At 32.4% G+C, this 16,246-nt stretch overlaps 1 protein-coding gene across 2 annotated transcripts; it reads left to right on the top strand.

Annotated features, from left to right (window-relative positions):
* The first annotated feature begins 5,607 nt into the window (after positions 1 to 5,607).
* On the top strand, positions 5,608 to 12,142 carry LOC132731768 (uncharacterized). Of its 2 annotated transcripts, none has more exons than XM_060718022.1 (2): positions 5,608 to 5,712; positions 8,908 to 12,142. In XM_060718022.1, the coding sequence occupies exon 2, from the start codon at positions 8,909 to 8,911 to the stop codon at positions 10,991 to 10,993; it is 2,085 nt and encodes a 694-aa protein (XP_060574005.1). In that variant the 5' UTR covers positions 5,608 to 5,712; position 8,908; the 3' UTR covers positions 10,994 to 12,142. The 2 variants fall into 2 exon arrangements, with proteins under 2 accessions (XP_060574005.1, XP_060574003.1); XM_060718020.1 differs by lacking the exon at positions 5,608 to 5,712 and adding an exon at positions 8,300 to 8,527.
* Positions 12,143 to 16,246: the final 4,104 nt, after the last annotated feature.

The following is a 16,246-nucleotide window of genomic DNA, read 5'->3' as shown; positions in this document are numbered from 1 at the left end:
ACCATGTTTGAAGTTCCTAGGCCTAAGGGTTCTTTAGTTATCACTCGGAAACCATTTGGTCTAGAAGAATTTTCAAATATGAAATTAAATTTATATACAGTTTTATATGAGGTAATGAACATACTTGTGAAAGATTATCATTGAGGTAGTGTCGTTCATTTTCATGTTGAGATTTTAATTCATTTATTGCAATATTTAATTCCCGAGCCTCACGTTTCCCAGTTTCCTTTTGAGCCTTCAGATCAGCATGAATGGTATGGTTTTCGGCTATTAGACGAGTGTTTCTCTCTTGGAGTTTGGCAAGAGCTTCATTTAGGGCCATTAACTCTTTTCTCTGGCCATCAAGTAGCACCTTGGAGTCCCCAGTTGAGGATTCCAATTTCTGAACACGAGCTTCAAGTTGTCTCTTCACTCTGTCAAGTGAAAAATAAATTACAGTAAATAATCCTTATTTCTGTTTAATAAATGTACCATAAGATGGGTCTTGGTCATTTTCTATTTGCCAGCCTTTAAGATCTTTCAGGTTTTATGTCAATTTTCAAGCATGATCAATTGTACCTATTTGGAGAAATGACCAGGATTTTTGGAACCTTAAACATGTAATCATTCAGTAAAATTTCACACTACAGTTATGGCCCTTTGCAAGTTTTCTTCAAATATGACAAAAATATAACATATAAGTTCAAGTAATATTTGTGCAGAAAGAATTTGTATGTACAACCTAACAAGGAATTTTGTTAGTTCAGAAAGACACCGATACCCGATTAAGTAGGCTGCTTCCACTATTCCTTGTAATCAAGCTAAAGGAGTTGACTGAAATATTACTTGCCTTGTTACAGATTCCTCTATTCCTTGTAATAAAGCTAAAAGAGTTTACAGAAATATTACTTGCCCTGATACAGCTTCCACTATTCCTTGTAATCAAGCTAAAAGAGTTGACTGAAATATTACTTGCCCTGATACAGCTTCCACTATTCCTTGTAATCAAGCTAAAAGAGTTGACAGAAATATTACTTGCCTTGTTACAGCTTCCACTATTCCTTGTATTCAAGCTAAAAGAGTTGACTGAAATATTACTTGCCCTGATACAGCTTCCACGTTTTCCTTGTAATCAAGCTAAAAGAGTTGACTGAAATATTACTTGCCTTGATACAGCTTCCACTATTCATTGTTATCAAGCTAAAAGAGTTGACAGAAATATTACTTGCCTTGATACAGCTTCCACTATTCCTTGTTATCAAGCTAAAAGAGTTGACAGAAATATTACTTGCCTTGATACAGCGTCCACTATTCCTTGTAATCAAGCTAAAAGAGTTTACAGAAATATTACTTGCCTTGATACAGCTTCCACTATTCCTTGTAATCAAGCTAAAAGAGTTGACAAAAATATTACTTGCCTTGATACAGCTTCCTCTATTCCTTGTAATCAAGCTAAAAGAGTTGACAGAAATATTACTTGCCTTGATACAGCTTCCACTATTCCTTGTAATCAAGCTAAAAGAGTTGACAGAAATATTCCTTGCCTTAATACAGCTTCCTCTATTCCTTGTAATCAAGCTAAAAGAGTTGACTGAAAAATTACTTGCCTTGTTACAGATTCCAACTCTTGTAAAGTTTTTGCAAATGTATTCAGCTGTATCTCCTTCTGTTTTAACTGCTCATTTATATTGTCTATCTCCTTTCTAAACTAGAACTATCACTAAATGTGATTAATACCCCCACAAGACTGCTTCAGAAATGAGGATGTTACTAGAAACAGAATACCTTGTAAAAGAATTGAAATATAGAGTTATGGTTGAGGGCAATTAAAGATAGTTGTGGTTCTTGTATGTTGCATGATGAAGTTGTATTGAATTTCAAACAGTAGTTTTCAAATTATGCTCTGGACAAGGAAAAGTAACAAAGGGCAATAACTCTGTAATTAGTCAAGATGGAGTTATGGTTCTTGTGCACTGCACTTCCTCTTAATGTGCTTGACCATTGTATGAAGTTATATTGAATTCCAACTATTAGTCTTCAAGTTATGCACCCCGGACAAAAAAAGCAATGGAAAAGTAACAAAGGGCAATAACTCTGTAATTAGTCAAGATGGAGTTATAGTTCTTGTGCACTGCACTTCCCCTTATTGTGCTTGACCATTGTATGAAGTTGTTTTGAATTCCAACCAGTAGTTTTCAAGTCATGCTCTGGACAAGGAAAAGTAACAAAGGGCAATAACTCTGTAATAAGTCAAGATGGAGTTATGGTTCTTGTGCACTGCACTTCCTCTCAATGTGCTTGACCATTGTATTAAGTTATAATGAATTCCAACAATTAGTCTTCAAGTTATGGTCCGGACAAAAGAAAGCAATACAAGTAACAAAGGGCAATAACTCTGTAATTACTTTAGATAGAGTTATAGTTCTTGTGCACTGCACTTCCCCTTATTGTGTTTGACAATTCTATGAAGTTGTTTTAAATTCCAACCAGTAGTTTTCAAGTAATGCCCCGGACAAGGAAAAGTAACAAAGGGCAATAACTCTGTAATTAGTGAAGATAGAGTTATGGTTTTTATGCACTGCACTTTCTCTCAATGTGCTTAAACATTGTATGTAGTTATATTGAATTCCAACCATTAGTCTTCAAGTTATGGTTTGGACAAAAAAAGGAATGGAAAAGTAATAAAGGGCAATAACTCTGTAATTACTTAAGATAGAGTTATGGTTCTTGTGCACTGCACTTCCCCTTATTGTGTTTGACAATTGTATGAAGTTGTTTTGAATTCCAACCAGTAGTTTTCAAGTTATGCACCGGACACAGAAAAGTAACAAAGGGCAATAACTCTGTAATAAGTCAAGATGGAGTTATGGTTCTTGTGCACTGCACTTCCTCTCAATGTGCTTGACCATTGTATTAAGTTCTAATGAATTCCAACAATTAGTCTTCAAGTTATGGTTCGGACAAAAGAAAGCAATGGAAAAGTAACAAAGGGCAATAACTCTGTAATTACTTTAGATAGAGTTATGGTTCTTGTGCACTGCACTTCCCCTTATTGTGTTTGACAATTGTATGAAGTTGTTTTGAATTCCATCCAGTAGTTTTCAAGTTATGCCCCAGACAAGGAAAAGTAACAAAGGGCAATAACTCTGTAATTAGTCAAGATAGAGTTATGGTTCTTGTGCACTGCACTTCCTCTCAATGTGCCTGACCATTGTGTGTTGTTATATTGAATTCCAACAATTAGTCTTCAAGTTATGCTCCGGACAAGGAAAATGCAACGGACGTCTGGACCGACCGACTGACCGACCGACCAACCGCCCGACCAACCAACCGACCGACCGACCGACCACCGGGTGACTCCTATATACCCCCCAAACTTTGTTTCTGGGGGTATAAATATACAGAAAATACATGAAACATTTCTTATATAGAACTTTTGACCTATGTTATTTAGAAATAACATAATGAGTAACATAATGAAAGTAAATTTTCTCAAGCAGAATGTCATTATTATTTTTCCTGTGATACATGTATATTGTTATGTGTTGTTGTTGGATATCCTATCAAAAAGTCATAATTATGTCAACTGTAAGTTTTTGAAGACTGACAGGGACTCAATAAACCCCATTGATTATCTTATACATGTTTACCTAAAAATCAAACAAAACAAACAGAGTTCCACTTAACACTAATTTAAACCTCTCTAGGAGCTAACATCTCCTATTTACAATTAAAATCTTTATCTTTAAAGAGAGATTTGTTCTGTATACAGAGGTTATATACACTTACTTGGCTAAATCTTTCTCTTGTACCGCCATGGTCCTATCTTGTTCCAGTCGTAACTTTTCCTGAGCGTGTTCTCTTTTCAGATGTTCTATTTTCTCATCAGTTCTCTCCCTTAGCTCTGTTAACTGTCTTTCTTTCTCTGTCAGAGAGCGACACATTCCCTCATAATCTGTAACCAAGTGTAATGTTTAATTGGAAAGGGCAAGAGTACCTGAACAATTATGTCAAGACAATAAGCTGCGCTGTCTGTTTAATCAAGATCAGGGTGAAAAAGGATTATTTCTTATTGATACCCTTGTTTAATTTTGATGAAATTAATAAAGTGCGTTGATTATCGATGTTGCTTGTTAAAATTGTTGATTTTTATGTATATTAAATTCTTTTTAAGGTGAGAAAGTTTTGACAAGAATAAATTCAAATTGCTATACAAAGTAACCAAAGCTGAATACTTCAAATTGCTATGACACTAATTCATTAAAGGAACTTCACTGAGGTCCTAAAAATCTAAATTCACAGTTATGTCCCAGAAAAAGTTCAAAGTGTGATAATTCCAAACTTAGGCAAGGCAGAGTTACTGTTCTTTGCACTGAACTTCTACTCAATGAGATCTATGTACAGACTTGAACGTGTCACATCGTCTCAATTTGTTGATCATTCCTGTGAAATAGTTGTAAAATCCGACTTTAAATAATAAAGTTATGGGTCGGACAAGATATTGCTGCAAGGTCATGCTGTGACCTTGACATTCAAGGTAACGACCCTAATGATGCGTGCGACATGTCATCTCAATATAGTGATCATTTCTGTGAAATAGTTGTAAAATCAGGCTTCAAATAGCAAAGTTATGGGCCGGACACTATTTGGCTGCAAGGTAATGCTGTGACCTTGACCTTCAATGTAGCGACCCAAATTTACGCGCGACACTTCATCTCAGTATGGTGATCATTCCTGTGAAATAGTTGTAAAATCCGACTTCAAATAACAAAGATAACTTATGGGCCAGACAAAATTTGGCAGCAAGGTCATGCTATGACCTTGTCCTTCAATGTAGCGACCCAAATTTTACACGTGACACTTCATCTAAATATGGTGATCATTTCTGTGAAAAAGTTGTAAAATCCGACTTCAAATAACGAAGTTATGGGCCGGACACAAGTTCAGGGCGTACGTAAGAGACATTACAACACATTTTAATTTTGGTCATTTTTTCTCAATTAGAATAATCATTTTGGAAAAACTCACTGAGTGAATTATCTGAAATTTGGCACACAAGTTATTGGTCTAGACCTTCATTAAATGGAACATTCATCTTGAAAAAAAAGAGTGAAATAAGAATCCCTAAAGAAAGCCCAACGCGGCAAAATTGAAAATGTTGCAGACTCGGTTTGATTGAGCCTGTTCATGGACAGTACTGTCAAGTGCAAACTACCGTACACACCCTCTAGCATCGGCTTAAGCAGAATTCAACAGTTAACATGAACTGGTAAAATTAAGAATTTTGAAACATCCGCAGATGTGTTCATATGGCGGTTATCATGGAACCTTCAATGTGACACGTTAGTGCCATTCCATGAAAAGCAGCATATGGTCCCCCCAAGTAAAAAAATGCTGGAGCCCTAAACAAGAAAACAATGGGTGGAACTAAATAAAATTGAAGCCTGACAAAATACCTCAGTGGAGTCCCTATAACATACATGAAGCATGAATCTAGGACAGTTGATCTTTATCTTATATTGTCAAGAAATTTTCTTCAACAAAGGGAGACAATTAAGTCATAATATGAAATATCTGCTCAAGAGAGTTATCTGCTTAAGAGTTAAAAACAAATCCAGCAAACCGGATACTTTATTTGCAACTGGGAAATTCCTGAAGTATTTTGTTTTGCTTTTAAATATTGAAAATCTAGTGACATTATGATCTTAATTTGAAGCAGATATAAACAAAAAGGTAAATATTTCATGATTACTCTATAATATTACTGGCTAGTGTTGATTAAAATTTATTTGAAAAAGAGGTCAAAGTTTTGTATTGATTGAAATTTTCGATTCATAGCATATATATAAAAAACAGTATAAATTAATTTTCACACTACAAGTCATTTAAAACATTAAATAAGTAGTAATAAAAACTTATTTCAAACAATTTTCTATTAAGGAAAATTTCACAATTTAACAATAAACAACAATAATATTTTGATTGTTATCTTAGATAAGAAAATCAGAAAAGAAGTAAAGAAATTTAGTATGCCAGAAACTTTATACTACTGTAGAACAATAATTATAATATTTTCAGAATGTATCAGGTACAAAATTACAACCACATTGTTATGATATTTGATACAAAAGTTATTGTTCTAGACCGTTACTAAATAAAACATTAATCTTGAAAAATCATTTCCAGTCCCAGACTGACAAAAAAACCTCAGTGGAGTCCCTTTAACATACATGAAGCATGAATCCAGTACAGTTATCTTTATCTTATCTTGTCCAAATATGGTGTCAATCAGTTTTCTTCCACAAAGGGAGACAACAAGTCAGATATGAAATACCTGCTCAAGAGAGTTATCTTCTTAAGAGATAAAAATAAATCCAGCAAATTGTTGTTAACAACTGGGAAATTTCTGAAGAAGTTTGTTTTGCTTTTCTAAGTATTGAAAATCTAGTGACCTCATGATCTTAAATTTGTAGCAGGTATAAACAAAAATGTAAAAGTTTAATGATTACTTTATTATATTACTGACTACTAGTGTTGATTAAAATTTATTTCAAAAAGGGGTCAAAGTTTTGTATTTAATTGAAATTTTCGATTCATTACATATATCAAAAATAAACAGTATAAATTAATTTTCACAATACAAAAGTCATTTAAAACATTTAATAATACACTTCTTTTAAAATAACAAATATTGATTATGATCAAAATAGTGATAAAAACTTATTTCAAAACAATTTTCTATAAAGGAAATTTTCACAATTAAACAATAATCAACAATCATAGTTTGATTGTGATCTTAGATAAGAAAATCAGAAAAGAAGTAAAGAAATTTAATATGCCAGAAACTTTATACTATTTTAGAACAAAACAATATTTTCAGAATGAGTCAGGTACCAAATTACAACCAGACTGTGTCAAATAAGCAATCAGAGGTTCTGACTGGTAAAGATGAATACTTTCTCAAACACAGAACAGAACAATTATTCTTAAAAAGAATTCTACAATATTTTTATCAAACAGAGAAATCATATTTTAGTGCTCGATTTGAATTAAAATCATAGTAAAAAGTAACAGTTTTGGGTCATTTTTTCACAATAAGAATAACTTTTTTGGAATTCTGGAAAAACACACTAACCAATGATCTGATATTTGGCACAAAAGTTATTGTTCTAGACCTTCATTAAATGGAGCATTCATCTTGAAAAAATATTCCAGTCTGAGCCTGACAAAAACCTCAATGGAGTCCCTTAAACAAACATACACATACATGAATCTAGTATGTTGATCTTTATTTTAACTTGCCCAAAAATCTTAGTCAAGTTTTCTTCAACAAAGGGAGACAACAAAGTCAGATATGAAATATCTGCTCAAGAGAGTTATCTTCTTAAGAGTTAAAAATAATTCCAGCAAATTGTTGTTTGCAACTGGGAAATTTCTTAAGTATTTTGTTTTGCTTTTCAAATATTGAAAATCTAGTGACCTCATGATCTTATATTTGAAGCAGATATAAACAAAAAGTAAAACTTTAATGATTACTCTATTATATTACTGGCTAGTGTTGATTAAAATTTATTCAAAAAGAGGTCAAAGTTTTGTATTTAATTGAAATTTTCGATTCATAGCATATATAATAATTAAACAGTATAAATTAATTTTCACAATACAAAAGTCATTTCAAACATTAAATAATACACTTCTTTTAAAATAACAAATATTAATTTTGATCAAAATGGTGATAAAAACTTATTTTAAAACAATTTTCTATAAAGGAAAATTTCACAATTTAACAATAAAAAAAACAATAATATTCAATGATTGTGATCTTAGATAAGAAAATCAGAAAAGAAGTAAAGAAATTTAAAATGTCAGAAACGTTATACAATTTTAGTACAATAACAATATTTTCAGAATGAAACAACCAGACTATGTCAAATATAAGCTATCAGAGGTTCTTACTGGTATAGGTTAATACATTTTCAAAGACAAAACAGGAACATTATTCTTAAAGAATTCTACAATATCTTTATTAAATACAGAAATCATATTTTAGTGCTCGATTTGAATTAAAAGAGTTGTAAAGAGTAACAATTTTGGGTCATTTTTTTCAAAATAAGAATAGCTTTTCTGTAATTCCGAAAAAAACACGCTGAACCAATGATGTGATATTTGGCACAAAAGTTATTGTTCTGGACGTTTGATAAATGAAATATTAGTCTTGAAAAATCATTTCCAGTCCTGGCATGACAAAATACCTCAGTAGAGTCCCTTTAACATACATGAAGTATGATCTTGTCTAAAAAAACTTGTCAATCAGTTTTCTCCCACAAAGGGAAACAACAAATGTAACATATATATATAATAACTGTTCAACAGAGTTATCTTCTTAAGATTGAAAGAGAAACAGGAAGTTAAAAATAAATCCAGAAAACCCAATACTCTAATTGTTGTTAGCAACTGGGAAATTTCTGAAGTGTTTTGTTTTGCTTTTTAAATATTGAACATGTAGTGACTTCATGATCTTTAATCTGCTGCGGATATAAACAAAAACGTAAAACGTTAATGATTACTTTATTATATTACTGACTAGCGTTGATTAAGGAGGTCAAAGATCCGATTGAGCTATTTTTTTTTATTATTTTTTTGTTTCATAGGGTAAATAAAAACATAAACTGCATAAATCAATTTTCACAAAACAGAAATCATCTAATACATTTTAATATACATTTCTTTGAAAATTAACAAAAATTAATTATGATGAAGCTGATGATAACAACTTATTTTAAAACAATTTCATCTAAAGGACAATTTAACAATCAACAATTGCAATCTGATTGTTGTGATCTCAGAAAGGAAAATCAGTTTATCAGTAAAGATATTACATATGCCAGAAACTTTATAATAGTTTAGAACATTGATGATATTTTTCAGAATGTATCAAGTACCAAATTACACTGAGACTGTGTCAATGAGATTATCAGAGGTTCTGGCTGATATAGGTGTTGATGAGAGAATTATACTGAAGAGGAGAAGAGCATGGCTTCTGAGAGAATCAATAGAAAATATACATGACCAACTACTTTATGGAAATCTTATTACATACTATTTTGGGAGTCAATCAGAAGGCACAACTACAATTGGAATAAATTCAGACATGGACCAACTTGTTTGTATCAATGAACTCACTGTGATACCAGACTGGAGTGACTGGATACCTGGTGCACGTAATCATTTGATGATTCAAGATAATTCTGTAACTCCTGGATATTGTTTACTTCAACGTCTGAGATCTGATGCTCCGCTTCCTGCTGATTGTGAATCTGACCAATTATTCTTCAAAGACAGATCAGGAAAATTTCTTTTAAAAAATTCTTTTGTTCGTTGCTGTGTTTATGAATTACATGGGCCCGCACAAACACAACAAGGACAACAAGGCTACTGTGATAAGGATATTGTATTAGCTCTACATTGTACAACATGGCCACAACAAGCTAGAGAATGGTTGGGTCAACAAGGTGAAGGTCAATGGCCCTCTGCTGAAATGAAACAATATTGCAGCAGAACTGGATGCTTTGTTGTTCCTGTTGGATTTAGTGGCAGTGAACATGAGCATCTTGAATGGAGAATTTCAACATCTTTAGCAGAAAGGTGTTTAATGTTCAACCTGAATGTTACACAGATTCGCTGTTATGTATTGATGAAAATTATTTTAAAAACATTTATAAATCCATTGTTTAAAGATGTTATTTCAAGTTTCATGTGTAAAACTGTACTCTTCCACTGTATTTCCAAAACACATTCTAACATCTGGAGGGAAAATAACATACTATCTTGTCTATCATTGTGTTTATATCTCCTGTACAACAGTATCATTAATAAAAATTGTCCACATTTTATCATACCTGGGAATAATTTAATGAGGGGGGAAATTTCACGTGCAGTCGAAACATATATCCTGGAAATACTCAACAATATCATCAACAGTGAAGGAGTGGCACTACTTGGGATTACATGTGATGCTCTTGGTTTCAGGCTTTGTCTCAAGTTTTATAACTTATGTCCTTTCAAGACAAGTGACGATATTTCAGCAGCACTATCATTTAATCTGGCTTTCAAAATATATCTGGCACTGATAGAAACTTATAATTTTCTTTACGACAGTAGTCCAAAAAAAGCTGTAGAAATATTAAAGAAATATGTATCAAAGATACTAAACTTTCAACATAAAGAAGGATTGCATAAGACAGCCAGTCTTCTTCTGTTACCGTGGTATTGTACAACACTAGGATCTGTCCTGGCTTCACTAAACATCTATCAGTACTACACTGTATCTGCAAATGCCCTCCATCTCATCTCTTTTGGTCTGAATACAGATGTTGCATCAAGTAAACTAAAATTAGCTTCAATCTTATACTGTGCACAAGAAATACAAAAAGCTGACCTAGTACTCACTGAAATTGAAAGAACATATGATCTTCAAATTGTTGAGCCTTTCTGTGGTTGTAATTTATTAGAGATGGAATTACCAAGACAAGGATACCTTGAATTATGTGACAATCATAATGAAGAAGCCTTACAGTATACAACAGCATTCTGTGTTAGATTTCTGCCATGTGAAATTCACTGTGTACCCTATGAACTCAGATATGAAATGTTTAGATCAACACAAGAGGACAGAATATTTCGTACAGACAGAGACAACACATGGATGAATTTGGCTGTGGTGGATTCCCTCCCTTACCTCTACTTTTTACAATACAAAGTTTACAACCATTTAGGGAGACGTGACCAGAAACAAGCTGCTCTCTTCAAACTTATCAGAAGCATAAAAGAGGAACCAAGACTTAGACATCGGGAAACAGCTCTAAATCTTCTAGGAAAATGTATGGAACAAGAAGGTAGAGCTGGAGACGCTTTACAGTGTTTTTCAATGTCACTTTATGTAAGGGGTAGAAACAATGCTGCAAAGATTCATATGGCCAAACTCCTATCTGTATTGATAAATTCAAGGACATAAAAGGTGACAAAATGTGAAAGGAAAGAACAATTTACAATTTAAATAAATGAACAAACTTTAATCTATGGCCTTTCACAACTTTTTTTCCTAAATAATGTGATTTGTGCTATCCGTACCAGCAATATCAACTTTGATTATACCCTAAACAAAACAATGACCTTTAACATCAAAGTACTTTGAAATGTGAAGTTTGGAGGCTGAAGGTGGATGAACTTCCAGCAATTCAGGAAGCATAATTTCTATAAAGTATTAGAGTATTTGAAAACCAGGCCAGAGAGTGTGTCCATATCATTACATAGAATTTGAGCTGCATATGAATTTAGTCAAGTTTAGTCCATGGAAAAATTGTTTGATTTGAAATAAAACCTTAATAAGTCTTAAAAACTTAAGTATAATATATTTTTCAGATATGACCACACAATATTACAGCAAATATTTCCTGTTTTCCTTGATAAATGGTTCCTTTATCTTGTATAAGTAACTGTTTCTGTACTGTATCCTTGATAATGAGCAGCTGACCTTTATTACTATCCAACTCGACATTAGTGTTACTAAAATCCTTCATGGTAGATAACTCCTCCTCTCTATCTTCAAGTTCCCTCTACAAGTTATATCATTAGTTATTACTTTTTTGCAAGTTTTATATATAGGCAGGTCCTATATAAATGGTTGTTTGTATATATAAACTGAGCCCCAGACAAGGGCTAAATTTCAAACAAACATTTATATAAGGCAATAATAACTTACAGGAATATACATTATATAACGAAAGGAATATTGATATCGATAATCAGGGCTAGAAAATAGGTCATATCATTTAATTTGTACATATTTGAATATTATTCCTTACCAGACCAAGTATTGAAGTTTTAATGATGGCATGCTGATTCAGTTTTTAAATATTTCTGAAAACTTTTAAATTCTCAATAAGTTTATACAGTCAACTATACCATGGTATGTTGTAACTTCAAATGAACGACATCAAGTGTTCTTGTTGATGATGTAACTGAACTTTTAACTATGTTTCTATTGAACCATCACTGCATATATAGTTTGATATTTGTAGTAACTATTTTTCATTATTTAAAAAATGTTTTTATAAAAATGTGAATTGTAAATATTAAACAATAAATAAAACAATTTTATATCATTATTGGGGTTGAATTTTGTCTTTTTTTAAGAAACATGACCAAATTAACTTTTCTTTATAATCTTGAAGTTTGCAGTTTGGATTTACATCTGTAGGCTAGCTAGACAGCTTCCTCAACTGAAAGAATCCAATATCCCTGGCAGGATTTGAACCTTCAGTGATAGGGAGCAAGTTGTTTGAAGTCAATGACCTTGACCTCTTGGTCACAGATAACTAATACTAGTAATCATTATGTTTATGTGTGTGGTTTTACGCTGCACCAACATTTAAAAGGTCATATACTGAATTTTAAGCTTTACTGGTAGACTTCAGGTACGCATCTGTGCGTAGTTTCAGGCATGAACAGGCACCTAAGTAGAACCATTGACATTCTGTAGGTTAGATGGATAGTTTTTCCACACATTTAGAATACAAAGTCAATGGTCAGGATTCAAACACATAGTGGTGAGGGACAATGAATCGGAAGTCATTGACCATAACCACTCCGCATAGGATGCCCAACATGATCATTCAGTAAAATAATAGTTGTACATTGTTAAATAACTTAGAAAGAATACCAACTTTTAACTTGTTGACAACTTCTAGCTCAGACTGGTATTTATCACACAGTACTGTATGATCGTGCTGTAAAACTTCAAAGTCATGTGACAATATTGTATAATCTTCCATCCATTTAGAGACTGAATTTTTCTCCTCTGCTAGCATTAAACAACAACTAAACAGAAACTGTAACATTGTATAACAGAAAACAGTAAACAAAACAAAGTTAACACATCATAAGTTCAATTTACTTTGTGAAAGCATAAGTTTAACTTCCCTAAGCTCTTATAAGAAATTGAAATTGAAATAGATATTTTAACATCCATTAGAAGATTTGTAAACGTTACACTCTACCAACTATAATAACAAGTCAAATAAGTTAACAATCAAACAAAATTCCAAGTTTTAATTAATGAAACAACTACTTACGGAATTCTTTTCTATTTAAAGACGCTTCTCTAGAGATCCATTAAAACCCATTCAATTTTTCAAGTCTTCATTTCAAGTCACTTCTGATTCCATCCCCATCAAGTTATGTTTTGTATTTCTTAAATCAGATTCTAGAGTTAATATTGTATTGTCCTTGTTCCTTGAATCCCTTTCCGTTGATTTTTGAGTAGTTTCTGTTCTCTAAATCTATGAAGAAAGAAGTTACAATTAACAACACCATTTTCTCCCAAAATATCTCGAAAAAGAAAAAAAACACAAACTGCTTTAATTTTGAAAAAAAAAATAAAAAGACTTTATTTTAAAAGGCAACATAGTTAGGCAAGCTCAGTCTTCCCTATGAACCTCTATCAAAATGTACAAATATACAGTTACAAAAAAGATTTATATAAACAAAGAAAACTTGATTATTAATGTTACAAGTAATACAACATAGAAAATATTTTAAAGTATGAAATTGTACAGTTTATGACCATAACATGTATATATGTGATATTAAAACAATAGCTAGGTTATTTGATGCCCATCAGAGAACCACCATTTTAGACAATTAGTTTTGAATGTTTGTAACTTGGAAGATTTTCGTATGTTTAAAGGTACTACTAGGGAGTTCCAAAGTTTTGAACCCGAATATAACAGGGATTTTCTGCAGAATTCAATTCTTGGCTCGGGGACTAAAAGTCAACTTTGTTCATATTATCTTAATGATTTATTTTCCGTATTTATAAAAAGATTTTGCATATAATCAGGGAGAAGATTGATTAGGGACTTGTATACTAAAATGGCCTTTTTATAATTTACTTTATGATTATCAGAGAATTTTTATCCAGAAAAGTTAAGGTCATACAGCAATTTTAAGCTTTACTGGTGAAACTATGCATAAAATTCACCTTCATTAATTTTTTCAAGCATGCACATAAGCTTAACAACCAGAAGATGAAAGAATTCAATGTCCCTAACAGGATTCAAACCCACAAGGGCTGAGGGCCGATTTTGGAGTAATCATATTGTAGTTGTACTAGTAATTTGAAATTAACTGTATAACTGTGAGTAATTTCACTTACTTTTCCAATGACATCTTAGATCTCCACTTTTCTCTCATCATTGTGTTTACTCTCAATCTCAAGCTCTTTCTCCAGTAGTCCAATATATTAGACGTTACAGGCTTGTTATAGTTTATGTCGGTCAAGCCTGACGTCTAATAGTTATTGCTCAAACACGCATACTGAGTAGCATCATAAAAAAAATAAAAAAATGTCTATTGTCTTGCCTTTCAAGCTTTATTCAAAAGCTTATCTTCTTTTCTTTCAATTTCATGCTCAATCATACACAAAAACTCTCAAACAATGTTCTTATCAATTTAAAATAAAATATAAACATCAATCTATTTTTGTCTATCAGCCATGCTGTTAAGCAAGGTGCTTTACAGATTGATTCCAAATTTTTGAACGGAAAAATATATTCGAACACAATGACGGTGCATAGGCAATTATTTCGTTAAAAAAATATTCCGTTAGATTATTCTGACTCAGTTAAACGCTTGCATTTGAATTTGCCAATCAGATTTCGCGCACTTTATGGCCGCCATTTATTTATCGGCTGTAAAAAGAATTGAAATACATGAGGGGATTTAATCATGATTTTCGGATGTGACAGTTTAATTATTTTGACAAAAGGTATTTATTTTTTAGTTTTGTTCATAAATAGGTCAAAACTTATGTAAATACACGCTGTTTACATTGTTTTTCGTTCCGCCCGATTTTCTGGCGGAACATGCTATGGGTTTTTGAGCAATTTCGATATGACGTTGCTTTGCCCAGAAGCAAAAATATCTCAAAGCGACGTCATATTCATAGGACTATTTCTCCAGGTGAGATTTCCCATTCTTGCATATCAGACTGGCGTTTCCGTGAGTTTTACCCATGCCGGAAATTTCATCTGGCATGGGAGGTGCCAGATGAGTCGCGTGCTGCACGCATAGGATGACGTCATTTTACCGTTATGAATAAAGTTGTAATTCATACGCTGTTGTAAGAAAGTAGTTACGGCTGTATTGTCCAATAAATATTGACCTGGCACTTCATTAATTTTCGGAAAGGTCATATGAATAAACATTGACCATTACCTATCGAATATATCGATATATTTGCTAACTTCACTCGTCATTGTGGTGTGGATGTCGGACTACCGATCTGAATGTCTCTGGTTCGATACCTAACCAACGTCACGTTATAGGTTTTTTTAAAATTAAATCGCAAGAATTAATTTGAAATCGTTTTACTTCACCTGGTTTTAGAATACCTTTTAAGTTGTGTCTTTATGCTAAATTATGTCTCTTTTTTCTTTACGGTGTCTTTCAACGGTTCTTTTTCTGACATTATGCAATCGTATATGCTTTTTAATGCATACACGCTATAAAGGCAGTTATTAAAAATTCTACATATGTAGTACACACAATAAAAAGGTTTTAAATAGTTTAAAGAGAATGGCAATTTCAAAATTAAAATTTAAAAAAATCGCTGAAATAGGATTTGAACATACCAGTCTACGTTTACATTCTTCCAGTGAAAACTCTTTACCAACTGCGCTAAGGGGGAATTTTAATTTACACTTTTTTAACAATAGGATATTTGTAAACATTCAAATTGATTTACAAGTAGATCGTAACGTTTACGGAATATACCGACTACAGGGTCAAATGCAAGAGTGCCAGGTCAATGTTGTTGGACAATAATTATATAAATTTCCATTGTTTTGTTTTGTTTTTGTTTTGTTTTGGGTTTTACGTCACATCGACACAGTATAGGTCATATCGCGACGTTCCAGCTGTACTGGTGGAGGAAGACCTAAATTTCCATTGAAATTAAACACTGTTAAAGACACAGGGACCCAGCACAGTGTTGGGATAGTGTAAAAAGTAATTCTAAAAAAAAATATATACTTTATATATAATATATAGGGTATATATTTTTTTTTAGAATTACTTTTTTACACTATCCCAACACTGTGCTGGGTCCCTGTGGTTAAAGATAAAGAATTTAAAATCCAACGAAATATGGTAGAATATGCAAGAAAAAATATCTGACATATGTCAGGATTCAAACACATAGTGGTGA

Source organism: Ruditapes philippinarum, unplaced genomic scaffold (genome assembly GCF_026571515.1).
Source record: "Ruditapes philippinarum isolate M1 unplaced genomic scaffold, ASM2657151v2 ctg603_1_1_1_1, whole genome shotgun sequence".
NCBI lineage: Eukaryota > Metazoa > Mollusca > Bivalvia > Venerida > Veneridae > Ruditapes > Ruditapes philippinarum.
Note: the sequence above shows the minus strand (reverse complement) of the source record. Positions and strands in the feature narration are given on the sequence as shown.

Coding starts and splice junctions, on each gene's coding strand:
- LOC132731768 (XM_060718022.1), top strand. CDS start 8,909: ATGTATCAAGTACCAAATTACACTGAGACTGTGTCAATGAGATTATCA.